This window comes from Lepisosteus platostomus, chromosome 2, assembly GCF_059453375.1.
Source record: "Lepisosteus platostomus isolate fLepPlt1 chromosome 2, fLepPlt1.hap1, whole genome shotgun sequence".
NCBI classification, from domain to species: Eukaryota; Metazoa; Chordata; class Actinopteri; order Semionotiformes; family Lepisosteidae; genus Lepisosteus; species Lepisosteus platostomus.
This window is the reverse complement of record NC_142612.1, coordinates 46,871,526-46,898,197: the sequence shown is the minus strand read 5'-3', so window position 1 is coordinate 46,898,197 and position 26,672 is coordinate 46,871,526. Positions and strand designations below refer to the sequence as shown.

General features: G+C 35.3%; 1 protein-coding gene and 1 long non-coding RNA gene across 2 annotated transcripts; both read right to left on the bottom strand.

The window, feature by feature from the left end:
• Positions 1-25,831, bottom strand: gtpbp8 (GTP binding protein 8). The gene is made up of 7 exons (XM_088607491.1): positions 25,580-25,831; positions 24,672-25,017; positions 23,507-23,605; positions 22,197-22,327; positions 20,509-20,608; positions 7,937-8,055; positions 1-878 (listed from the first exon to the last, which is right to left on the bottom strand). Exons 2-7 carry the CDS (start codon positions 25,005-25,007, stop codon positions 782-784), a joined length of 882 nt encoding a protein of 293 aa, XP_088463617.1. The 5' UTR covers positions 25,008-25,017; positions 25,580-25,831; the 3' UTR covers positions 1-781.
• On the bottom strand, positions 2,559-7,927 carry LOC148676391 (uncharacterized). The gene is made up of 2 exons (XR_015926635.1): positions 5,594-7,927; positions 2,559-5,546 (listed from the first exon to the last, which is right to left on the bottom strand). It is a non-coding gene; the product is annotated as an uncharacterized LOC148676391 (long non-coding RNA).
• Positions 25,832-26,672: the final 841 nt, after the last annotated feature.

The window sequence follows — 26,672 nt, the reverse complement described above, 5'->3', positions numbered from 1 at the left end:
TTGTATTTAGAAATAAATGCCAGTTTATTTATTATTGTGTTTATGATTGTATGCAACACAGTTTTTTATCACATTTGATACATTTTCATCTTATCAGAATTTTGAACAATTATCGAAGGATATTCAACTCTTACAAGTATGGATAATCGCAGAATAAACTCTTGGAACTATCATGCTTTTTATCAGTAAAATAGTTTGGTCTAGTAAACTATCAAAAGTAAGATAGGGGCTCCTGATATTTTCTTTGCTAAAGCCTTTTCATCATGTGTAGAACTATACACAATGGGAGTATCCAATTTGAGGCCAATACAAGATTTTCTCTGGTAAAAAAAGAATGACTAGTATCTCATATCCAAAAAGCGCATTTTCTAGTAAAATCTGAGAGGGTTGAGAAACAAAATTCCCATTTTCTGGTTAGGCAGATGTGGAAATACCCAGATGGGATACTTCACAGGGGCTGGCTGTATCAACTAGGTTAAATGTTATACTGTATACAGTATGTCACATCTTTTCTCTTGATTATGAAATTTATTTCAATTTTTTAACCTGGGTTTGACAGTACACCTAAACTTCAGAGTGACTAAAGGTGAAATCTTAGGGAAATTCTAACTTTTATATAACCGTTTAGAGACATAAATTAAGATGTGACATCAAAACATTTGAATACTGAATATTTTATTATAAATATACTAAAGTTGTGGATAGCATATAGATTTTTGATAAATTTAAGAATAAATTATACAAACAACAGATAGGATTTATGTACATTCAGCACATAGTTCTACCATTTTATCTGAGAATCAGACTTCAGGTGAAGGCTTCCTGTCACATGGGCAATGAAGCATCGCAGAAGGTATATTCCCTTGAACTGGGTTGAACTGTGAAACACAAAATAACACTGGTTCAATCAAAAAAATGGTTTTCTCTGTGCAAAAAAATATTTAAACTGCAGAAGAAAAATAAATTTCTGCTTTACTTTGGTGTGTATTTCTAAAGATACTACCCTGTTGGAAATATACAGTATACAGTATTTGATCTGCTCAAGGGTCAGGTTCAAGTCAATTGATAGCATTAAGTTTATTTTTGTTTTCCATTTGTAGCGGCGAGGCTTATTAATAAGAAAGAATTAAGTGTTCTGAGCCTTCCCAAATGAGGCCCCATTTCTCTGTTCATCTCTGTGGTGCAGCCACAGAGAAACTATTCATGCAAGATGTTTTCTTTTGATAAGGACAGCTCCCAAAGGGGGATGCACTTAGCTAAGCCTGGCTATCATGATCAATGGTCATCCATTGGCGCCTATCTGTCTAGGGAGTGCCAGTTGGACATCTGGACTGCATTACTAAGTGTCAGGACTAAGTGACTCATATCTCACCTTGATCAACCAATCAGGGACTGGTAGGGCCGAGTAACCCACGTGGGACTCTGATGCCTATGGAACTTTCAGCCAATCAATGAGCTGAAGTTCCTCCAGGTAAAAACAGGCAACACAGAGAGCCTGAGAGATTCAGATTCAGATTCAGATTCAACAAGATTCAGAAGGGATTCTGGAGAGGATTCTGTGGACTGTTCTAAAGGGAATTCAAAGGAGAATTCCAGGGCAGGACGGCCCAGGAGCAGAAGGCTCCCAAGGGCAGGACATCCTCGCAGCGCGCCTCCTGACCATCCTGAGACTCAGCCCGGACAACCACGGAACGGCCAGTGTGTCCGAGTGCCAGAACTTTCCTTTGTTCTAAGAGTCTAGAGTGGAGGTTGCCAGAGAGTAACCAGCAGCAGGCCTCGTGAACAGGTCGGAATTGTGGACAGCTGAATCACTATTCAGAACTAACTCTTCATTAGGAACGAACCGGTCCTCTTCCTGACTTGCTGGGACCCACAGTCATCTTTTCTCCTGTGCACAAACTTTGCTAGTTAAAGCCAACACTAACTAGCCGGTCAGTGAGCATCAGCAGCGCACCGTCGCAAGCCGCACAGCACAGCGTGGCACCGAGCCAGAGAGCGCGGATTGGACAGCAACAGCCTGCAACTGTTTCTTTGTGCCCGCAGGAGATCTGAATCCCCAAAGATTGGATGAGTATTCAACTTCAATGCATTACAGCTCAAGAATTCAATTGTTATCCCAACCAGTTGATATCAATTTAATTCCTAAGAGTTATGTACTTGTTTTGAGTATCTAATGTAGAAGTTATAACCAAGTTCATTTACGAAACGGTCTTAATGAATGATATACTGAACGTATGTCCTCTTGATATATGTAACACTTCGTAACTGATTGAATATATATCTTTTGTATTCTGATAACCCTCTCGATAAGATCTGTTAGTTTAAGGCATATTCTATGTATTAATAAATGTATCCTCATGTATTAGTACCTGTGTGTGTGCGTTGTTTGAGTTATGTCGCATGGTTGGACTCTAAAGCCATCAAAAGAATCAACTTTGTGATTTACTGCTACAATTAATAATTGTCTCAGTAAATGCCCAAACCCTACAGAACTGGTGCCTTCAGAGAGCCACTAACATTACATATTTGGCGTCCCTGAACGAATATGAATCACTACACATTATTTTGTCCTCATTAATTTGAATCACATGAGGCTGGTATGCCAAAATATTTCAAAGAATATGTTTGCCAATGTCAGAAATGTAAGCATGAGAAATTACCTCAGACATCCAGGCCATGGGAAATCAGGTGACATTTAAAGAGTTACTCTAATATCCTTACCTACCTCCCTGCTTCCTCTTTTTTCTTCTTGACTCATTTCCTTCTTTTTATTCTACCCATAAAAACATTTCTTCCCTGTGGCTTCATACCATCTGTGACCAACTGGCATGTCTTGCTTTGTGTACTGTGTAACTTATTATACTATGGCGACTTTTCATCTTTTTGTTACACTTGTTACATTTATCATTTTTTGGTTTCATTTTTAGTATGTAATTTTTCCAGGTGTTTTTTATGTACCAGCTAAAATCTTATTACACAAACTTAATCAGAAGTAACATTTAATTATCCCACAAGCACATCTACCTCGAATGAATTCTTCTAAGAAGTGACTTTTATATTTTTATTCAGGAAAAAATTATTTTTTGTAGAACTACAAAATCTACACATTTTTCAGTAGTGCAATTGTTATATTAAAAAAAAACCAACCAATGTAATCCACTTGTAATATGCTTCATGAAACCAAGCGATTCCGTTAAATGGACTTCTATCAATTCCCTACTGAAGTTGTTGACAATTTGTTGTAAAACAGCCAATATGAATCTTGTTAACATAATGATTCTCCCATATACTTTCATCTTTCAATTTATCCTTGCAGTCCATAGAGTTTTTTTTTACTTTAGTCAACCAACAAGACTTATATATTATGTTTTTGATAGATGTAGCAAGTATTTTATTCAACTAAAACAGTAATTCCCTCCACCTGTAAGTAAGGCCACAGTATGACCATTCCAACTGATTTATAAAACTGTTTCATGAAATGCATGACTGGTTCTTCCAGGTATTCAAATATGACCATTTTAAGAGTGCATACAATGCATGCTACTCTGTGACTCCCCAAGCCTAGGATCACCACTTTTATATACAGATTTGTATTTATATACAGATCCAGCCATTCATAATCCATGGCAGATACTGCAGCACTTTGCAGTGTGTATGCTCCAACGCGCCATAATGCAACCCATTTTTTAAAATCTGTTTTTGGACTGCACTATTCTGTACAATCACCAGGTGGAGCAGTGAATGCCTAACATGGTGTATGGAAGCATTAGTGTTTTAGCCAGAAACTGTCTGGTTTCGAACCCGTGACAATGCTGAGTCCCCTGAGACAATCTTTTTCCAGTTAGAGAATTTAAGTTGTATACTGTTGAGCCAATTAGAGAATTTAAGTTGCATACTGTTTAGACTTTTATTAATTTTAAACTGTGTATTACAGTATGTTAAATATTAAATTAATTAAAAAGTAGGTCTATTTTATAAAAACAAACTCACTCAGCTGGGTATATAAAAATACATTTATACTATTATACTGTAGCTTGTTGTGAACGTTATGTGCCTCTTTCAGGTTTACATCCGCATTATGAAAATCTATAGGTAAACTTTGGCGGCGGAAAATTAAAACTGAAGTATAATGTAATACATACGTACACACAGCAGAAGGTAGTGGTAGCTAAATATAAAAAAAGTACACAACAGTATTCCACTATTTATTCCTTAAATATTTTATGCAGTCTTTAAGTTGGTGAAGTTTTAATGTGCTTTTTCTAACATTATAAAGTTTATATACTATACTTCATAAAAAGCTATTATGTTTTACCCTTTTCTAAGAACACGTAGTAAGACCACTACTTGTTGTAACTGTAAAAAAAATTCAAGTTGGTTACTCCAAATTTCAGGAACCAGTAATCAGCAATACAATTAAACTTTAAAAGTTTAAAACTTTTAACTATATATTATACCGTACAGTATTACGCAGTCCAAAGGCTTACTAGGATGTTGTTTCTGGCAAAATTGACTCAAGCGTGAGTGTGTGTATCTGGATGAATTATTATAAGTGATATCTGCTTCACACCACACCACTTGTTGCATTTACAAAATTAAAGTGTTAAAACATTAAGTGTTTAAACATTTAATTAAAAAGTAAAAAAAAAAAACAGCATACACAAAACTTCTAAGCTGATCACGAAGAAGAAAAATCACCTGTTTTTATAGCATTTAAAGTCATGCATTGTCTAATTTAGGAAGGGACATGTTATTTTCTTATTTTTTATTTTCTTTTAAAAAATTAAAAGAATCAGCTGCTAATCGAGCTATTCAGTATTAGGTTACACTTTTTAAGTTTTTGAGAAACTTCAGAACACTTCAACTGATGCATAAAAAATGTAGCTGTGCTGTGTGTGCTGTGGTCTTAAAGCTATTAAACACAGAACATTTTTCCCCCTGTAAAATTAATTTAATATGTAGTTTATTCTTATCTGAGTAAAAACAGAAATTACAAAAGAGTTTCACAAATTAAAGAGAGGCTGAACCCAACAAGTTTGTGTTATTCTGTTCTATAGTGTCAGCTGTTTCGCATACAGTACAGCAGCTTATTAATTGCACTGTAATTCTCACGTTATAAACTCTCTTACACCTGGGATCCGCTATATTCAAACTAAGGTTACTAAAAATGCAACCAGGTACTAGATTAATAAATAAAAGCTGGAAAAGTTTCACAAATCATGATCTTTAAAATGCCTGTGATTTGAAGACTCTGTGTCAATTGTTCGCAAATTTATTGACATCTGAAACATCGTGTCTCATTAAAAGGCATTTGAATAAGAAAGTGAATTGAATTAAACCGTTTGAACTGGTATTTACTCCCACTGTTGACAGTATTTACATTTGCTCATTCATGTTTTTAAACAATATCATTTAACATTAAACATGTTGTGATATATAAAAAATAATTAAAAAGTCAACATAGTGTACATAATATTTACTATTTTATTTTTTAAAAAAGGAATCTTTGTAAGAAGAAAAACTTGTGCCCAAAGCGGGAATCAAACCTGGACCTCCTGGGCGGAGAGCCATCCAACAAACCCATTGCGCCAACATGCCACTACAAAATGTAGCTGAAACGGACAGGTCAGAATGTTTCCTAAGTAATCACGAGTGAATGAGTCAAAGAAACTGATGCAGATGTTTACAAAGAACGTGGAATACAGTAATACTACCAGCCATATATATTATATTTAGATCCTTAAATTAATATAATTATTAATTTCTTTAGTTACACGGTTCTATATTATATTCCCTATTAAGCAGATTCTAAAAAGTCTATTTTTTTTACTGCACTAACGACAGCAAGTATTCACAAAAATACTTGTATGTTAAAACATTATAGCTTTTTATAAAGTATAGAAACTTAATAATTAGAATGAGCACATCAAAACTTTTCCAAAATAACCACAGTAAGTGACCGACTTAGAAAAGTTAGACTTTGATGGACAAAAATGTTTATGAAGTGGAATACTGCTATATATTTTTTTATTTTAGCTATGTTTACCAGCCATATACAGTATGCATAACATATTTATATTCCTAAATTAATATAATTTATGATGTTCAGATATATTAAGTTCCGATTATTTTTATGCTCAGCTACCAACATTTCCCCTTAGTTGTAAAATTCCATATTAATATTCCATGTTAAGCGGATTTAAATATGCACAGTAGAGAGATTAAATGAAGCAATCTCTTCACTAACATCTAATTCACCACAAGTGCCACCTATTGATCATCTTTGGCCAGTGAATTACATACTGCAATGCACTGCACGACTTGTACCATATTCGGAAGATTAGTTCTTTCAGGCGTGCAAGAGCTTGGTTAGAGGAAAACTACGTAGGCCAGTTAAATACAACTAAGCATAAATGTGGACTACAACTCACAGAATAACAAATATAGTGTATCATATGAGTGTTTCCCTTATGATTTCTTAGGAAATATGTACAAAAAACAACAATAATCAAAACAATAAATAAAAGTGTCTACAGTTGCTATAGATTTTTCAAATACAAAACTTTCATTTGAAATACATTCTTGCATGGCATTACTTTTCTTTAACCTGAACAGCGTGTTTACTCCTAGAACATTAGCAACATTCCTAATCAGTAAGCCCACATAGGCTAGGAAAATATATGGCCTTTTTCATTCCTGAAATGCTTCACTGCGTAAACACAAACCGTTTTCTGTCTGAATAACTTCGAGTACCTCAAAATCTTGACAAACTGAACATAGTTTGTGCAATATTAATACTGAAAGGTGTCATTTGTGAATCAGACCCATCTCAATGGATATTTTACTCCACCCTCTAAGAGCGTGTTGTGCTTTTTCTCCGTAATGTACCGATAGTTGCAGGCCCCATAAACTCCAAGCGTAAGTACCTTTTTTTCACTTCTCCACCATCCCAAATCCTCATATGTAAATCCATTTGCATGAGTTGCAGTGCGTGATTAAGAATCTCATCAAAATGCAGGGCATATCCTGCTTGTCATGACACTTCTCTTACAAGCAGTGATTTAAAACAGGGAGCAATTCTGAAAATGGTCAAATATGCAGATTTTGTTTCACCACAAGACAATGTAGCTACAATTTCGCTGTCATGGAACAACTGCAAATAATGTGAATCAATTACTTTCAGCACCAACAAAACTTGCAGAAATCAGAAAGTACATAAGTGTTAGACACTGATATCCATATTTGTAGCTGCAGAAGAGTTGAAAAAGGTGCCAATTCCAATTGTTTCTCTTGCAGCCTTATCATTGTCAATGCGTTTTTACCGCGTGACTTGCTAGCTCAGTTTTACCCATATTCTTCACATCAAATGTTTTCCCACATAATTTACATCTTGCACGTCCTGGGTCTTCATCTTTTTGGAGCCATAGCTTGTATTTTTCATTTGCTAACCAGAGGTCACTGAAAACACATTTACCTGGCATTTTGACACGGCTCACTATAAAATTCCCGCAAGAGGGACTGATGTGACAATATAATGTGTAATGTTAGCAACGGTAACGCCGCAGCCTCTTTTTAAAAGTTTCCTAACTTATGAACAAAATTACATGATAGAGCCTTGATAATTTTGGGTCAATTAAAAAAAATCCATGACTTTTCCAAAACTTAATGGACATTGGATCATTTTTCTAAACTTTTCCAGGAAAATAAATTGTCATTTTCCAGAACTTTTCCAGGATTTCCATGACCGTGGGAACCCTGTATACATAATGGCCACTCTGAACAATGAAACAAATTGATTTTTGGAAATGCATCTAATAATATCACAGTAGTTTTAAAATCCTTAAGTACTACAAACAAAATTTAAGAGTTTAATATCGTATTGACTGGCTTTACTGTAAAGAAAAGAACAAAACAAACAACTCAATGTTTAACATACCTTACTAGAAATGGCTGGGGAAAGCATCCCAAAGTGTGCATCTTTATAGTGTCTTCCACCTCTACTATGTGCCTTAACAGCTCTCCCCTGCTTGCCTTGTCAATCTTGGTCACCACAATCTATACAAGAGCAAATTACATTAATAGGATAACATTCACCTGGAGAAAGGACTACTTGTTTCTGACACTGGTACTTCAAAATGCATTACAAAGGCCTCTTAGTGGAATTCTGTGCATTACATTCATTGTGTACAGATGTAGCCATTCAAAGTGCGCGGTATAGACACATACCAGAGGTAATTGGCTACGGCCTCGCGCGTCACAATGACACAAAATACCGCGGTACGTGATTGGTTGACCAACAGGGGCACTCATGGTCCGTTGGTCGGTCATAGAAAGATTTACAGTAAATGTCTTTACTGTGCCCGTTTTAGCATTGAATATTTATATGGAATTTTACCACTGAAGGGAAATCTTAGTAGCTGAGCATAAAAAGAATAGGAGCATACTGTAACGCGTGTGAAGGCCATAAACGATATTAATTTTGGAACTTAAACATACAGTATATGGCTGGTCTCGGTACTTTAAAGAAAACATACACACCAGTATTCCATTTCTCCCTAAACATTTTAAGCATCGAAGTCTTTAACTAACGTGATACCGGAGTCAACAAGCATACTTTTAGAATTTGATTAAAAGGGAATATAATATGGAATCGCGTATCTAAAGAAATTAATAACGATATAATTATACTCATGTACCGCAACACAAGAATTGTTACATAATGTTTTGTAGGGCTTTTTCAACCCTCTTCATGTGACCTTGCTGGTGGCGCTGTGGGTTAGGTTCCTGATTCCCATATCATGCTGTGTGTTCGAATCCTGCTGTAGCCATGACTTTTTTTTAACAAACATTTATTTGAAAAAATAGGTTTCCCTGGCTCAGAGATCAAATAAAACTTCACTCGCACCAAACAAATTTATATTTCTAAATATCACAACATGATTGAATTTAAGTCATTTTAATAACAATGAATAGTCACCTAGGCGTTACAATATAAACATTTATATTGATTTACATCGCGTTTAAATTGCCTTTATTTAAAACCCATAAATAAAGATGATACTGTTTAGACTTTTAATTATTTAAAACTGTATTACAGCAGCACAATGCACAATGCAACGTAAATCGCTATCTTTGTCTTCAGTGTAATAATGTACACCTCTCTGTCCAGCAAATTAACAATAGTAATAATTATGAACTTTATTGTATATGGCGCCTTTAAAGCTGGCTCCTCAAAGCGCTTTACAGGATAAAATCAATAACAACAATACTGTTAGGCTGGCAAATATTTAAAGAAATACAAAATGAGATATAATGATGTGTTCCGGCTTAGACATTAACGAAGAGCATAACACGTGGGCAGCCAGCGGGAGTGCTGGCTGTGACGAATTAAACCGGTTTCACAGGTATTTTCAAAGTAGAAGGGGGCGAGATTTCCAGCGAAAGACACCTCCCCCCCTCCAAAACCAAGGAAGTACAGTACTTACTAGTTAAGAAAGCTAGGCTCCTCAATGAAATCGCTTTAACATGCTAATGCATTGGTGTAAAGTCCTGGCGTGGCAAGCTTCTAATGTCAACCCGACTACGGCGAAAGGAACCCTTCTTTCATTGGAAGACAATGAACATATTCTAGCCCTAAATGAATAGCAAACATGGTTTACATAAAATACATTTTTCCAAGAAAGTTTAGCCTTTGTCACTAATGAAACCACTAAATAAAGACATATATAAAGGAATCTTAAGATTTTTAAAATACATGCCCTTGCTTAAATTTATTTAAAAATAAAAACGATTAAAAACGCCAGCGGAGAGAGAGAACAGGGGAGGTGTGTTGGTTTTGCATAATAGGTGGGGCTATGGAAATTAGGTCTATTTGGGAATGTGGAGTTACATGTTCTGGCTGTTTGTGAATTATCGTTGTTGAGTATGGAGTGTTGAGGCAAAATGCAATTTAGCGCTTTCTGGCAAGAGGAGACCCCCAAATTAATAATGTAACATGCTATTGTTTGTGCATGAACATAGTTACTGTATACTGTTATTTCTTTAGATACGCGATTCCATGTTATTTTTTCATCCCTGGCGGGACTGGAGTCCATAAGAATCGAGTAATAGGTTTCATTGCCCTTTGACAGATCGTCTTTAAATCAATTGTTGATTTAAAGGTTGACAGTAAATGTTTATATTGTAACGCATACTGTACAGCCTCTATTTCTCTATAAAAATCTAAAATATCGTTTGCGCAGCCTAAGGGGGGGGCGAATGCACTACAATAGATTAGGATACTGTAGAGGAACACAGTATAGGCATCGTTGATATGAGGACTTTTGAAACCAAATTTCCCAAATTTAATATGTGCTTTTCTATATTTATTGTCAATTGATTGTCCATAATATTGCTATTCTAAGCAAGGAGCGCTTCACCCTGTCTGCTGTGGAAAGAGTTGGCTTATTCCTTCCCTGCCTCACCGAGGGCAGACCCTGCCAGGCCCTCGTCGACACTGGTTCGACCATCACCCTGCTGCGGCCTGGTGTTTACACTATTTTATTATAACATTTTTGATTTAAATCGCAAACGCGTGTTTAATTATATGTGTTTTTTTAATTGTAATCAGACAAATGCAACATAAATTGATACAGTATCTTTTTCTTCTAAGTATCTTAATAAACTTTCAGCATAGCTTTCTCCCCGTTTAGATTTATTTTTCTTGTGATTTTGGGCTCAAACGTGGAAGGATTAGATTGTAATCGTTTTTATTTTTTAAATACGTTTTAGAAAAGTGTAATCTATAATAAAAAGCTTTACACCACCTGCTATACAGATACATATTGTAATACTTTCGGGTTTGGATAGGACGGACACAAGAACTCAGACTTGCAGAGTTAAAGCAAGTTAAAGCCTTTATTTTTCTTCTCCGTCACCACCTGCTAGCCCAGCTCTTCCGCACCCCTGCCCGCCAACAGCGCGAGCCAACACACCGCCCGCGCGCCCGAGAGAGTAAGATCAAGAGTGCAGAAGCAGAGAACTATTTATAAGGAAAACGGATACCTCCCCAGACTACGCCCGCTTCACTGTGGGACAGCAGCACTGGTCGGCGGCCTTCCTAAACCCCGCCCTGACCACTTTCACTCCTGTCCTGCTCTTCCCCGCGCACCCCAGCCGGGCGCTCTTCGGCCTCTACCCAGGGCGAATGTATATTTAGATATTTAGACCCGGCGCGGCACCGAGAGAGCGTCTGTATTTATAACTTAGTTTTTAAAATTAGTCAAGCAATATGAAGCATCTCCTTTTACTTTTAAGTCCCTTAATTATCATTGAGCACAGCTTTCTCACTACTTAGATTACTTTTTGACACCATCCTTACACAAAGCAGAAACTTCTTGTAATTTCCGATGACATACAAGTGGAAAGATTACAGATTTTAATCGTCTTTAATTTTGTTACGTTATACATTTTAGGAACGTTTCATCTATACAAACACCACAAAACTATTCTCGATTGTATTTCTGAATGTTATGTTACACCTATAGTAGTTCACTGTTTTAAATACATCTAATTAAAAAAGTTAGGTGTAAGCACTTTAGATCTTTTTTTCTGAACCAGGGAAAATCTGATCATGTTTCTCTATAACAATAATAAAAACTTTATTTTACATATCACCTTTAAAAGTGTCATCTCAAAGCAATACAGTAAATGTAAACCACAGATTAAAAAGTAAATCCTTGTAGATCCTTGTGATATTTCGAGCTCTGGTTGAAGTGTCGCAGTTTGAATAATTTTCGTTAGTTAGAAATTATGAAACACTCTGTTAAAAGCAAGGGAGTTTTTATGTCCGTTATTCCTGACAAAGTAGGGCTTGGACAGATTCCAAGTGCATTTTTGCAATTTATGTTGCATTGTGCATTGTGCTGCTATAATACAGTTTAAAATAATTAAAAGTCTAACCAGAAACAGCTTTATTTATGGGTTGCAATTTAAAAAAAGTCAAAAACCTCACTCAAAATGCAATTTAGAGCTTTCTGGCAAGAGGAGACACCCAAATTAATAATGTAACATGCCACTGTTTGTGCATGAACAAGGTTATACTGCTATTTCCTTAGATACGCAATTAAAAAAAATATTATTTTTTTTAATCCCCGGCGGAACCGGGCATCCATAAGAATCAAGTAATAGGTTTATTCCATGCTGAAAAAAAGAAGAAAGAAAACACATTCCATAAGAATCAGCGCTTTTATATATTGCCTTTAAAGGTGGCTTCTCAAAACGCTTTACAGGATAAAAACAACAATAACAACAACAACAACAATATTGTATTTCATTGCACTTTGATAGATCGTCCTTAAATCAATTGTTGACTCTTCTCTCTTTACTACTTGTTTGGAGTGACTGAGCTCCGCTCTGTACCACACAATGATCACCCCACAGTCTCTGCCCCGGGTGATTTAGGTTTTTTTGACAGAGGGCAAAAAACTCTCTCTCTCACTTGCCCTCCCCCCCTATGTATTGTCTGTTTTTTTGTGCTGTCCTTTGACAAAACTAGGCTCGCCAGATAATGTGAATCGAAACCTGTTTTTCTAGCTTTTAAAGTCGTGTGATGCGGAAACACATCATTATATCTTACATATGAAAAATACATAATATAGCTCCCAAACAAACGCAAACGTGTTTTTAATAAAATGCTTTTATTCACTCATAATCTGAGAATTTCCGGAAGACTAAGGAAGGACTAAGGGAATTGTGATCTGTTGTTGAAGCTCTGTGAGGTTGGTGACTTTGAGACCACTTGTTATCCCAGGTTGTTTGAATCGCCACAATTCAAATAGAGAAAAAAGAGCTGACTGACAAGATTTAAGATGTGGCTGTCAATGTTGGATTAAAAAAAACACGTTGCCCGACGTTATGCTTGAAAAATAATTTTATTTCGAGAGACTGGATAAGTAATTCAAGTGTTTTTTTAACTTCCTGAAAAACAAGTAATAATTTAACTATATGTGCAAACGTTTTATGATATATCGCTGTTGTGAGTGTCTGTGGAGTGTATCTTATTTGCCTGTCTGTCCTGGCTGTGCTCTCTCTCTCTCTCTCTCTCTCTCTCTCAATTCAATTCAATTCAAGGTGCTTTATTAGCATGACAGATGGGTCCAATCAGTGTTGGGTATTTACTTTGCTTTGAGATGCCACTTTTAAAGCTGATATATAAAATCAAGGCTTTAACTTGCTTTAACTCAGCAAGTCTGAGTTCTTGTGCCTGTCCTATCCGAATTATTATCCGATTTAAATCAATATAAATGTTTATATTGTAACGCATAGGTGACTATTCATTGTTATTAAAATGATTTAAATTCGATCATGTTGTGATATTTAGAAATATAAATTTGTTTGGTGCGAGTGAGGTTTTATTAAATCTCTGACCAGGGAAAAGTTTTATTTTTTCAAAGAAATGTTTGTTAAAAAAAAGTCATGGCTTCAACTGGATTCAAACACTCACCATGTGACGTGTGAGTCAGGAACCTAACCCACAGCGCCACAGGCAAAGTCACATGCAGAGTGCTGAAAAAGCACTACAGAAACATTATCAACAGACAATGTACAGCGTGTACTATTCTTGTGTTGCGGTACATGAATATAATTAATTCGTTATTAATTTCTTTAGATTATATTCCCTTTTAATCAAATTCTAAAAGTATGCTTGTTGACTCCGGTATCACGTTAGTTAAAGACTTCGATGCTTAAAATGTTTAGGGAGAAATGGAATACTGGTGTGTATGTTTTCTTTAAAGTACCGAGACCAGCCATATACTGTATGTTTAAGTTCCAAAATTAATATCGTTTATGGCCTTCACACGCGTTACAGTATGCTCCTATTCTTTTTATGCTCAGCTACTAAGATTTCCCTTCAGTGGTAAAATTCCATATAAATATTCAATACGGGCACAGTAAAGACATTACATATACATATACATACTGTATACAGTACAGTTAGCATACAGTAATATGTTTATGTTCCTAAATCAATCTCTTTTATGTGCATGTGATAGGCATGGTGAATCGGAGATTCTCAAAAATTACTGTACTTTGCATGATTTGAAACAAATGGGTGTTTGCGAAATGCTGTGGTGTTACTTTTACAAAGACGATCAATGAAAAAAAGAATGTGGACCAGGGCAATACTTTGAGTTTACACTTACAGCTTGTCCAAGATCATTCATTATTAATACTATTAGTAATATCTTCGTTAAAGACTTTGATGGCGACAGCTCAAACATGAGAGGTTGAGCTTTATTAGCTCCACCTTGCGGAAATTTCGGTAACTCGCGGTAGACTGCGTAAAGCGCACCGCAAAATAATGCGGTTTCGCCCGCTTATTTTGAGTGGCTGCATCTGTACGACTAATTTAGATCAATTCCATTGCTAAACAAGCACTATACTTGTGTATACAGTCAAAACAGTTTAATTTATAATTAATTCAAAACAAAATCATTTTTAAAGTTTAGTTATTTCTTCTAATGCAATATATTGTATTTCTGCATTTCAAATTCATCATCTTTCAGGTATGGTATAATTTGCACTTCCTTCATACTGGCAAAGTTCCAAACTGAAAATAGCTTTCGTGTATATGTATTATGGGATATAAGAATCTGCTAAAAGGAAAGACCATGTAACGAAACTAACTGTTTTACATATTTTAAGTCAAAGGAAGGAGCCAATGAGGAAGCAGGTCTTTTCTCTTGTGCATGTCTACAAAGTGTATATTTGTATAATAACTTGGCAGATATTTGTATGATAATAGTAATGTTTTATGGAGGTTTCAAAACTGAAAAGAACATTTAAAAAAAGTTGATAAATATATGAATATCCTAATAGGATAGGCAAATAGAACACAACATGTTTTTTAAACGTCAACAACTTAAGACATTTCTCTGCCCAGTAATCTAGTGCTTTAATGCTACCTTCTGGACAGTTGCAAAATCAGATACTGAAGCAACTATCCTCATATCTGAAACCTTTCACACACAGTTTGAGGGCATGCTAACTTACAATTCTTCTCCCATAATCTCAGCTATATTTAAAGTGCTTAATAATTGAATGCCATTAAATATTTTAAAAATATATGAAACAATGCATTTCATAATTATTTCAATAGTCATATTTCATCTGAGTTGGAAGCTTTAAAGAACAAGTTCAATATTGCTCCAGAAAGCAGAATGTATTCTGTCTTGCCTATATTAAGGGATATTGAGGTCACAGATGCCTGTTTAGCAGCAACCTTTAGTGATACTAAAAATACTGAATAAAAAGAATACTGATTTGGATGGCTACTCTATAATTTCACCTTCTAGCTAGAGGCTGTTCTAACTAGAGTTAGGGCAAGGCCTTGTTCCCAATAGGACCAGCAGTTAGAATACAGACATAGTTTTTACTTCGGTTAGAACACAGACTATCAGTAAAAAACTGACAGACATAATGGCTTCAACAAATTGTAAATGTAGAAAATGTAATTAAATTCAATAGTATTGAATTAAAGTTATTCGGATCCTTCCTATAAGTTTTCCACAAACTATTACACAAACGTTTCTAAACACATTTTACTAAAAACTTGAATACTTTAACAGCAGACATCTAAGAAACAATGTAAGATACAGATGCAGCCATTCAAAATGGGCGAGGTATTTCGCGGCATACCCCGGTGGGCGTGTCGCGGTATCACGCGGTATCACGCAGTGTCACGCAGTGTCACGTGGTTAATCGCGCATCATTTGACGCTCTGCCGGAAACTATCCGGCGTCATCTTGTAAAACCGCCAGGGGGAGCTTAACCTCTCATGTACAGCATTTGAGCCTTTAATTTTGAACTGTGTATTACAGCATGTTAATCATCAGTCATTAAAATGTTGGTATATTTTATGAAAGCAAGATTGCTCAGTTGGACAAAAGTACACAACCTACCTTTATCAGAAATATTTATGCATCAAAGCCTTTACTGAAGATATTACTAATAGTATTAATAATGGATGACTTTGGACAAGCTGTATACTCAAAGTATAATTTCTTTAGTACATTTGTACAAGCACTTGGAATCTGTCCAAGCCATACTTTGTCAGGCATTTTGTTTTACTTCAACGGGCATAAAAACTTCCTTGCTTTTAACAGGGCGTTTCATAATTTCTAACTACGAAAATGATTTAAAATGCGACACTTATCATTCAACTAGAGCTTAAAATATCACAAGGATCCTCAAGAGCACAGCAAAGAGTGTATTAAAAGACACTTGTATTTATCAACGCTTTCTTTTCCGTATACCAGATTTTATGGAACCACTTCAGAGGGGTGTCAGCCAGTCAGATTCCAGGAATCGGCACTTTAAAGAAAAAATACACACCGGTATTCCATTTCTCCCTAACGATTTTAAGCATCGAAGTATTTAACTAGCATGTGAAATAGCATGTGAAAAAGTGGTAGTTTTAAGCTTTTCTGCTAATATAATATGGAATCGCGTATCTAAAGAATTTAATAACGGTATTCGTGTGCTGCGACAGGGCTGTGTAGGGCTGTTTCGCCTGCCTGTTCATGCAAGCTGTCTTGTAGCCTACTGGTCTAGGTGCGTGACTACCAACTGGCAGGTTGTGTGTTCGAATCCAGCTGGTGCTGGACTTTTCTTCTAACAAACATTTCTTCGAAAAAATAGAATAGCGATATTATGGACAATCAATTGACTTTTATATTTCAAAATATCGCAACATGATCGATTCTAAGTCATTTTTGATAACAATGAATAGTCACCTTCTTCCCTTCTGACAACGGTCCCTGCTTCTGCTTCCTGCTTCTATTGTGTGTGTGTGTGCAACAGAGTAAATTTTCATAGAGAAATGGAGGCTGGACAGTATGCGTTACAATATAAACATTTATATTGATTTAAATCGTGTTCTGATTTAAATCGCAAACGCGCGTTTAATTATATGTGTTTTTTAATCATAATCAGGCTAATGCAACATAAATTGATACAGTATCTTTGTCTTCTAAGTATCTTAATAAACTTTCAGCATAGCTTTCTACCCGTCAAGTTTTATATTTCTTGGGATTTTGGGATCAAACGTGGAAGGATTAGATTGTAATCGTTTTTATTTGTCAAATACGTGATTGTATTTCTGAATGTTATGTGACACCTACAGTAGTTCACTGCTTTAAATACATCGAATTAAGAAAGTTCTGTGTAGCACTTTAGATCTTTTTTTCTGAACCAGGGAAAATCTGATCATGTTTCTCTATAACAATAATAAAAAACTTTATTTTACATATCGCCTTTAAAAGTGGCATCTCAAAGCAATACAGTAGATCGAAAAACAGTTAAAAGGGACCTGTCTTGCTAGCTTTTAAAGTCGTGCATGTGTAAACGACAATTGAAATAGAGAAGAAAAGACCTGACTGACAAGATTTAATTAATGCAGATCAGTAAATCAAGGGACAAAACAACTATTGCGCCGGGTCCTCAATGGGCTTTGACGTGCTAATGCGTTGGTTTAACAGTCCGGGTGTGGCAAGCCTCTAATGTCTCCCGACTTCGGCAAAAGGCACCCGCCTTTCATTGGAAGACATTTTGTCAATGAAAACCGGTGTGTGTGTCTCTCTCTGCTGGATGTCCCTCTCACAAACTGCTGAATGAATAAAATAATTTTATTGAAAACGCGTTTGCGATTGTCTGGTATTTAATTTGGTCCCTTTTAACTGTTTTTCGATCTACTGTATTGCTTTGAGATGCCACTTTTAAAGGCGATATGTAAAATAAAGTTTTTTATTATTGTTATAGAGAAACATGATCAGATTTTCCCTGGTTCAGAAAAAAGATCTAAAGTGCTACACAGAACTTTCTTAATTCGATGTATTTAAAGCAGTGAACTACTGTAGGTGTCACATAACATTCAGAAATACAATCACGTATTTGACAAATAAAAACGATTACAATCTAATCCTTCCACGTTTGATCCCAAAATCCCAAGAAATATAAATCTTGACGGGTAGAAAGCTATGCTGAAAGTTTATTAAGATACTTAGAAGACAAAGATACTGTATCAATTTATGTTGCATTAGCCTGATTATGATTAAAAAACACATATAATTAAACACGCATTTGCGATTTAAATCAGAACACAATTTAAATCAATATAAATGTTTATATTGTAACGCATACTGTCCAGCCTCCATTTCTCTATAAAAATTTACTCTGTTGCACACACACACACAATAGAAGCAGGAAGCAGAAGCAGGGAACTTAGAATCGTTCATGTTGCGATATTTTGAAATATAGAAGTCAATTGATTGTCCATAATATCGCTATTCTATTTTTTCGAAGAAATGTTTGTTAAGAGAAAAGTCCAGCACCAGCTGGATTCGAACACACAACCTGCCAGTTGTTAGTCATGCACGTAGACCAGTAGGCTACAAGACAGCTCGCATGAACAGGGAGGCGAAACAGCCCTACACAGCCCTGTCGCAGTACACAAATATAATCATACCGTTATTAAATTCTTTAGATACGCGATTCCATATTATATTCCCTATTAATCAAATTCTAAAAGTATGCTTGTTGACTCCGGTATCACGTTAAAGACTTCGATGCTTAAAATGTTTAGGGAGAAATGGAATACTGGTGTGTATTTTTTTCTTTAAAGTACCAAGACCAGCTATATACTGTATGTTTATGTTCCAAAATTAATATCGTTTATGGCTTTCACACGCGTTACAGTATGCTCCTATTCTTTTTATGCTCAGCTACTAAGATTTCCCTTCAGTGGTAAAATTCAATATCTACAACGGGTACAGTAAAGACGTTTACAGTAAGTCTTTCTACGACAGACCAACGGACCACGAGTGCCCCTGTCGGTCAACCAATCACGTACCGCGGTACCCAACGTCATCTTGCGTCATGATACGCGACACCGCAGCCAATTACCTGCGGTACGTGTCTGTACCGCGCACTTTGAATGACTGCATCTGTATGTCACCGTTAAAGTGCAAAATAAATGAAAAAACTGAAATATGTTGAAGTATTCAGATTCTTGAACTCAATATTTGGTGTGAGCGCCTTGGGCAACAATTACAGCTGCAAGTCTTTTTGGGTAAATACCAACTTTGCACAAGAGCTTGGTGAAATATTTGCCCATTCTTTTTGGCAGATTTGCTCATTTTTTATCATGTTGCTAGGAGATCATTTATGGACAGATTCTCAATAGGATTAAAGTCAGGATTCTAACTGGGCCAATTTATTATTCTTAAGTCAGTCCAGTTCAGTTTTTTTGTTTTAGATTACTTGGCTTCTGAAAGTTTTAAAATAGGTATGAAGCAGACGTGGGGAGCTGTGTCAGCATGCATTGTATGGAAAGAAGCAAGTAAAAGTTAATTCCACGTTGAAAAGTAGAAAGAAGAAACATATTTTAGCTGTTGACCTCTTTTTAGATGTGAAGGTGGGAAAGGAAGTTATCAGACTTAAAACAAAGAAGAACCAATGATAAGAACAAATCAGAATGGAAAGCAGAAGACCAAGGACCACAGGACCAATGTCAAGCTAAAAATCTAGCATAATTCATACTCCATGTATGCACTATGTGGGATTTGCATCAGATGTAACACTGCATTTAGACCACAAATTCCAAGTTTTGTTTAGTCTTGCACAGAACATTTTGCCACATGTTTGCAGTATCGATTATGTGATTTGTTGCAAACTCCATAAAGTTTTTTTTTTCATTTCCTCACGATACTCCTTTGTTCAGTGGCCTGGATATTATGTACCCACTAACTTTCTTCCATCACAGCCATTAATCTAGTAATTTAAAACTCTTTAAAATGTAACCAGTTTTCCCCTTGCTCAGCTGCTCAGTTTTTGAGTGATATGCAAAGAAACAAGTAAAGGTTACTAGTGTGCTTTCCACATATATTTTTTAGAAACAACGGAAGGGTCTGAATACTTTTTACCACAATCTGAGAAATTAAGGAACTTTGAAATGTTAATCCTTCTGTTAATCTGTGCTTTATACATCTTTACCCTTGAATTGATTTGAAAGCTTCTTAGTTTCCATAGCTTCTTTAAATTTGCTAGAATTTCACTACATGACACAGGGACCTTACAGTGATAGGTTAATTCATTCTGAAATCATATAAACCACTATTATTGCATACAGAGACCACTCAACTAATTGTGTGGTTATTATTTTAGGTACACAAAATTACATTAATTTAGGTTAAGGTTAGGACGCACAGCACATAACTGCAGAGTGTCATAACTGCAAGCTTTAAAGCAACAATTTTTTTAAAACTGTGCAGATGTCTAAATATAGTACTTTTGCAAAGCACTGTAAAAGGGTGCTAAACTGAAGAATGTAACACACTTTAGAAATTTCAAAAAGAAGACAGTAGCTTACACAACTGTTTCCAAATGTTTTTATCAACCTATTGTGTAATGAATCTTTGTGGATACTATTCGAACCGTTGATCATATAATGTACTGTTTTACTTTACTTACAACATAGGGAAGGCCAAACTCCTCACACATGCCAATGGCAATTCTGTCTGCCTCTTGAAGTCCCACTGAACCGTCAATAAGCAAGAATGTTCTCTTCAAGCTTACAAAGGGAAACAACGAAGAATGCAATGAAGAAATATGTACAAGCCTATAGTTCATATCTGGATTTGGAGTGTGACATAAGTTTGAAACAACCTAAAGATAAAATACTGTACAATGATCAACAACTAAAATCCTTTTAATGCCCCATTAATTAAGCTTTATATATGACATTTACATATTTCTCCTCAGTGAGGTTTTCTAAATGATAAAAGTTGTCAGTCCAAATGCTGCTTTATGATTTGGAAAAACAATGTATTATTAATATACTAAAAATCGGGCAGTGTTTAAATCCAAAAAGCAATCTAGAAAGAAAGAAAATGATTAACACTGACAAAAGGCTATTATATGTTACAAATGTAGTAATGAAGTCCCAGTCATTCCATACCATTAACCCAAAAAGAGTTTTTTTTATTGTAACGATATACACATGCTATTTTAAATCTATTTTTAACTTAAGGTCATAACTAATTTAATATAGTTTGACAGGAAGATATCCTTGCAGATTAAAAGCAGTAGCACAAAATATAAAAAAAGAAGTTTGCAACATCCAACAGTGACTCTTATCTTTAAGGTAAGAAAATTGTTGGAAATTCCTGTGGCATTCTTTTGACTTTGGGAGTTTTGTAGACAACTTTGTAGGTCACAGTTGTTGTTATCTTGGAAACAGATCAGGTGGCTAGGCAATTTTAGGAATATTTAACTCATTGCCATGCACTGTGAGCAAGTTCCTGGTTTAGCAGTCCAGACTACAGAAATATTCCCGATAATATAAGCATTGACTTGCATAAAACTAATCTTACAGTTTATAAAAGTTAATAGTTATAAAAGTCTAATAGTTGTGTCTATAATTAGAGATTTCTTGAGGCACTAAATCTCTTTCATTTTGATGTACTATTTGGAAAAGGAAGAAAGGTCCTGATTTGTTTAAAATCCATTTAGGATATATTTAATCCTGCATAGGGTATTTTCTTTTATAAGAAACAGGTTGTTGTTTCTTTTTAAATGGCATTTGTGACTCATTGGGTTGAGATCTGTTTCTTGATCCTGAAAAAGCCTGGGCCCAGGTACTCAGTTTTTGTTAATAAGTTTTTAATGTTTTGTTGTTTCTGTAAATATCTTTTCATCTTTAAAATTTGCTGTCTTGTTAATTACATTGTTATATTACTATGCAAGCAACAAAGAAATACATGCACACAATACATGCTTGGTATTAATTTTCCAGATGCCAATTAGTCTACCACTATGTCTTTGAACCGTGGGAGTAAACTGGAGCCCCCGGAATAAACCCATGGTAACATCCTCAGATATATGATCATATTACACAAATTGTGGGTTTTCCAGACTGGACATTTGTAAGGCTTAACATTCAGGCTTCAATTGTGATCAGGCTTAAATTTTCAAAGAACTTTGAACTACAAAAGTTTACATTTTTAAAGGAACCACACATCACCAAAATCCAGCTAGCACTGCTCATAGGATTGTCCACATGTTTTGTTCTCAATGTATAGCTCCTCTGTGTATAGCTATGTATTTTATGTTCAAAGCACATTTCAATCAAAGAAGTAAACAAAAACTTAAATTCATACTTATTCCTGGTTTCAAGATAGGCTTCAACCATTTCAACAAAATCCTTTGGTGCTTTATGTCCATAACCTGGCATGTCAACTAAAGTGAAGGCCTTACCAACGGTGAAGAAATTCATTTTTTTTGTGTGTCCCTGAAATAAAAAAAAAACATCTGTGAACTTGCGTCAGTGAATATAGTACTGAATTGTAAATTCGCTGTTATCAAAGTTATATGCATTTGTCACTAATATTATAGGATAGTGCAAAATTCAGCAGAACAATCAGGAATGAAATTTTATGTTTTTTTATGGCAGAGTGTACAAATAAAGTGCATTTGAAATTGTTTTAACATTTTAGATTTGATATAAAGAACAAAGCTGTCCTTGTTATTCTGTAACTCTTCTTCATATTTATGAGGTACAGGCCATTCTTTGCATTGAATGCATGAGCAGGAGCAAGATTAAATCAACTGATATAATCTTTCCCAAGCATTCAACTGCTTTTAGAAAACCTTCTTATTTGAAAAAAAGGTTTTGTTTAAAAAATAGTTATAGGCTCATTCCTTGTTATACTGTATGTTCTGATGAGGTTTACCCACTGCTTAAAGTCTAGTTCATATTTCTCAGTCTGTCCTAAATTAAGTTCCACCAGTAGCATGAATGGCTGTAGAGTTCCCTATTTAACCACCTCATGTATTGTGCAGTCGAGTTTTTATCTTGTTCAGAATAGCTGCTGCACAAGTGGTCGATGAAGAAAGTTCCATACTACCTGTATGTCACACAGGCAACTTCAGTCAATAAGAAGTTAACAGCTGTTACTAACTTGTTGCATTGACTGCTGTAATTAATACAACAGCTGTAAGACTGTTGATACCTCTGTTGAACCTTCTGATACCTCAGAAACCGTTCTGTTTTTCGAGCAACACAAGGGCAACTTAAAATTTCAGTTAATAATATATGTATATATACATGTTGTAATACTACCACCAGAGATATGTTATTAACTTATTCGTCAACATCTGATCTGACGAAAATATGGAACATTTAATGTCCTTGCATTACAGATTTCATGGGACAGATACCTCAGAAAGTGAACAACAGCAGAAAAACCCGGACCGGTAGCAACCCTAATGCTATTACTAGAATAACAAGATCATTTTTTGTTTGCCTTCACATTTATTATTTCACAAGAAGGCATCTTCCTAACAGGATTCTCATGACCTCTTGTGGTGAGTTAAGATATGTACCAATGTCTTGATGCCCATTTTCAATATAAATTCTATACACCTATAACATGGTGTAGAAATATATTTCGGATTTTGTTTTACTCACCGGCGTTTTAGAAACTCTAACTTCAACCTCTGGGACCAAAGAAAACAATGCTTTAATAAGAGAGGATTTTCCAACATTACTTCTGCCAATAAAGCACACCTGATGACAGGAAGAATGAGTTAGACAAAGGGTGCGTATTCACAGAGCAGGGTCATCACGATTACTGACAGAAAGAATCTAGATGTCACCCTTTCCCTTAAATTATATCTGCTTTATTTAATCAGAACAAGAAAAACTGCCCAAGGACACCCTCTACAAATAAGATACATGAGGACATTTGCTTTCCAAAAATTACTCAGTTCTACTGGTATACAATATTTTCAGAAAATTCTATTTCGCTTTTCATTTGTATTTGACTGTTGGCTAAACATTTTGTTATGAATTTATAACTTCAGTCAAGGACAAAATAAAGCAACCCCCCTCTACCAGCAATACAAAAAATAATGCTTTAAACAAAGAATCAAATTCAAATCTTTTCTAAACAAAGCATCTCTAGAGGTCTCATTGGAAATTGTCATAAAGAATTATAATTTGCTTAAAATTCTAGAGGAGAAGTAGAATAGTACTAAAACTGTTGCCAAATGTCTGTAACATTATTGCTCATGCTTCCTCCTTCAGAAAGTGAAAGCAACCCATATGGCGATACTGGAATCACTAAAGGCAAAAATTATCAACAAAACAACTTGAGGTAAAGTAAAAAAAAAAAGATATATTTACATTATAATATTATAATATTGTAACGCATATGGCCACCGGTGAGTGTGTAAGAGCCGGCTTTCCAGAGCGGTGACGTCACCGCCCTTCCCTGTAATAGGGCCACAGCCGCTGGGCTGGTGGGAGATCTCTCTTTAGCTCAACAGGCTGGGTCCCTGTTGAGTGACACTGGAGGCCTGGGTTTGAGTCCCCGATGGTGGGGGGCTGACCTGATGCGGCAGCAGGCAAGGGCGCCCACGTGAACCCCGTAGCGTTACAATATTAAAAGTTAGTCTTATAAAACCTTTTCATTTGCATTTGGAGAATCAAAAGACAGTGCTATAAATTTAAACAGTTGATTAATTTATTAAAACACATTAGCCAAATGAATTAATTGCCAATTCTTCAACATAACACTCCAGATAAAGTATGAATCATTATTCAAGTTTTAAATCACACCCTGTCCACTGACCTCTGGTTGGGTTATTACTGGAGCATGATCGATTCTTACAGCTGACGTAAAATAATCAATCTTGTGTTTCTTGGAAGGGGAAAAGAGTGCCTCTGCCCTTTCTATGTCCTCAAAACTAGGCTGGAATAACTGGAAGTTGGTCTTGCTCACTCGACTGGAGAGATGACTCTCAAGCTCACTGAAAGGAAAAACAAGGCCCTGGAGCTTCTTCTCAGGCATCTGTGCTGCTTGACGAAATGAAGACAGGCTGTGGGCACCTTGCTGTGAGAAAATTACGGATACAGTTTTGGGCAGCACTGTCCATGTTCTCAAGTGAATTATTCTGTTAAGAAGCATGGTGTTCTGTCTAGGACATATAAAGGCACAAAACAAAGACTTTCGTAAGACATAGAACACATTTTTTTCTTTAATGTATTAATGTGCAATGATGCTTAGTAATGTGTATTCACTGCGTAATCTACAATTTTCAATTTTCAAGTATTTCATTCAAATGCAGTTAGTCAAAAAATTAAGTTGAGATCATACAATGTCACCCATTACACAATTAGAAATGTTTATAAAATTATTTTCTTCAGATTTCTTAAAATATTTTTAAGTGTTCAGAAGTGTTCAAAAATAAAATCTTACATTTCTCTAAAAATTTTAAACGGAAAACGGCTACAAAATAAACAGCAAGTACCGAATACCCCTCAACGCGTACAGATTCACTGGTTTTTAACTGTTTTAACTATTCGTTTAATCGTGCATTAAAGTATTATTATTATTATTATTATTATTATTATTATTATTATTATTAACTTTATGATATTCTGTTGCCCTTAATGATCTAGCATCGTAATGATACGCTTGCGTGAAACATGTCTTTCTACCCACATGGCAAATTACATTACATAATTATGTTTACGTACCTATGCAAAAATCAAATAGTCAACAAAAAATTACTTCCATAAAATATTGTTATCGTCTCCTTTTGAGCATAAACCCATACAAAAAAAATGAAAATAATCTCGCAGTTTGATGCGTAGCGTGAAGCAAACTACATTAAGCGACGGTAGCTTGGCAGCACCTTTCAAAATAAAAGTTACTAAATCCAGTTTCAGGAAAAAAAAAATCTGTACCAGGCAAAGTCACATTTATCGGCTATTTATATACACTTCCGGATCATTTGCGTCTCTTAATGCTATTAGCTTCACTCTACTCGCTTCAAGTGTGTTTCAATTTAGCTTGTCCCCCCGGAAGCTCAAGAGGCGACAAAATGTACCGCACTGACAGGTTTTAAAAAATAAATTTCCTTTTTAAAATGTTGACAAGTAACACAACTGCTTTTAAACTCTTTTAAATAATTGTGCACGCCCTTCGGACTTTCCGTACTTTAGGACAAAAGGACTGCGGGAAATTTTAAAAATAACTTTCAAAAGAAGTTACGTTGTGTGTACAATAGTTTGGCACAATAAAAGCAAGCTGCGTTTGCACTCACCTCCTGTTCATTTCTAATTATTATTATTATTATTATTATTATTATTATTATTATTATTATTATTATTATTATTATTTCAGATATCCCTGGGAGCAAAGAGAACTGAATTTAAGGAAATACATATTTTAAAGGGTTCATTGCTTGTTTAGTTCATGAGCATTTCATTGCTTTCTCCTGAGAACCACAAGTGGAGAGTCCTATCACAATAAAAAATACAACAGATCTATTAAATTCACACCCAGTTGTGAATGAACATATTTAAGACTTACATCCAATTTATTTATGTATCTGTGTAATTCCTCTTTACTCCCTAGGATATCTGAACCTTCACATAGCTTACTAAAGGCTCAAAATGCATTAGCTTAAATACATTTACTAATAACATTAGACATTAAAGTTAATTCTTAATAAATGGCACTTTTATTAATAAATGTGGTGTGACTGGAAGGCAATGTTTGTTAAATAGTACAACAATTTTCCAAGAGACAGATGCATAAATCCATACACAGTGGTGATAATGTTTT

What these genes read in the sequence shown, in the direction of transcription:
- gtpbp8 (XM_088607491.1), bottom strand. Translation starts at nt 25,007, where the DNA reads ATGCTTCTTAACAGAATAATTCACTTGAGAACATGGACAGTGCTGCCC. An exon ending in AGTTTGGCCTTCCCTATGTT is followed by an intron (nt 8,056 to 20,508) that starts GTAAGTAAAGTA and finishes GCTCTTGTATAG; the next exon opens with ATTGTGGTGACCAAGATTGA. An exon ending in CCCCAGCCATTTCTAGTAAG is followed by an intron (nt 879 to 7,936) that starts GTATGTTAAACA and finishes TGTGTTTCACAG; the next exon opens with TTCAACCCAGTTCAAGGGAA.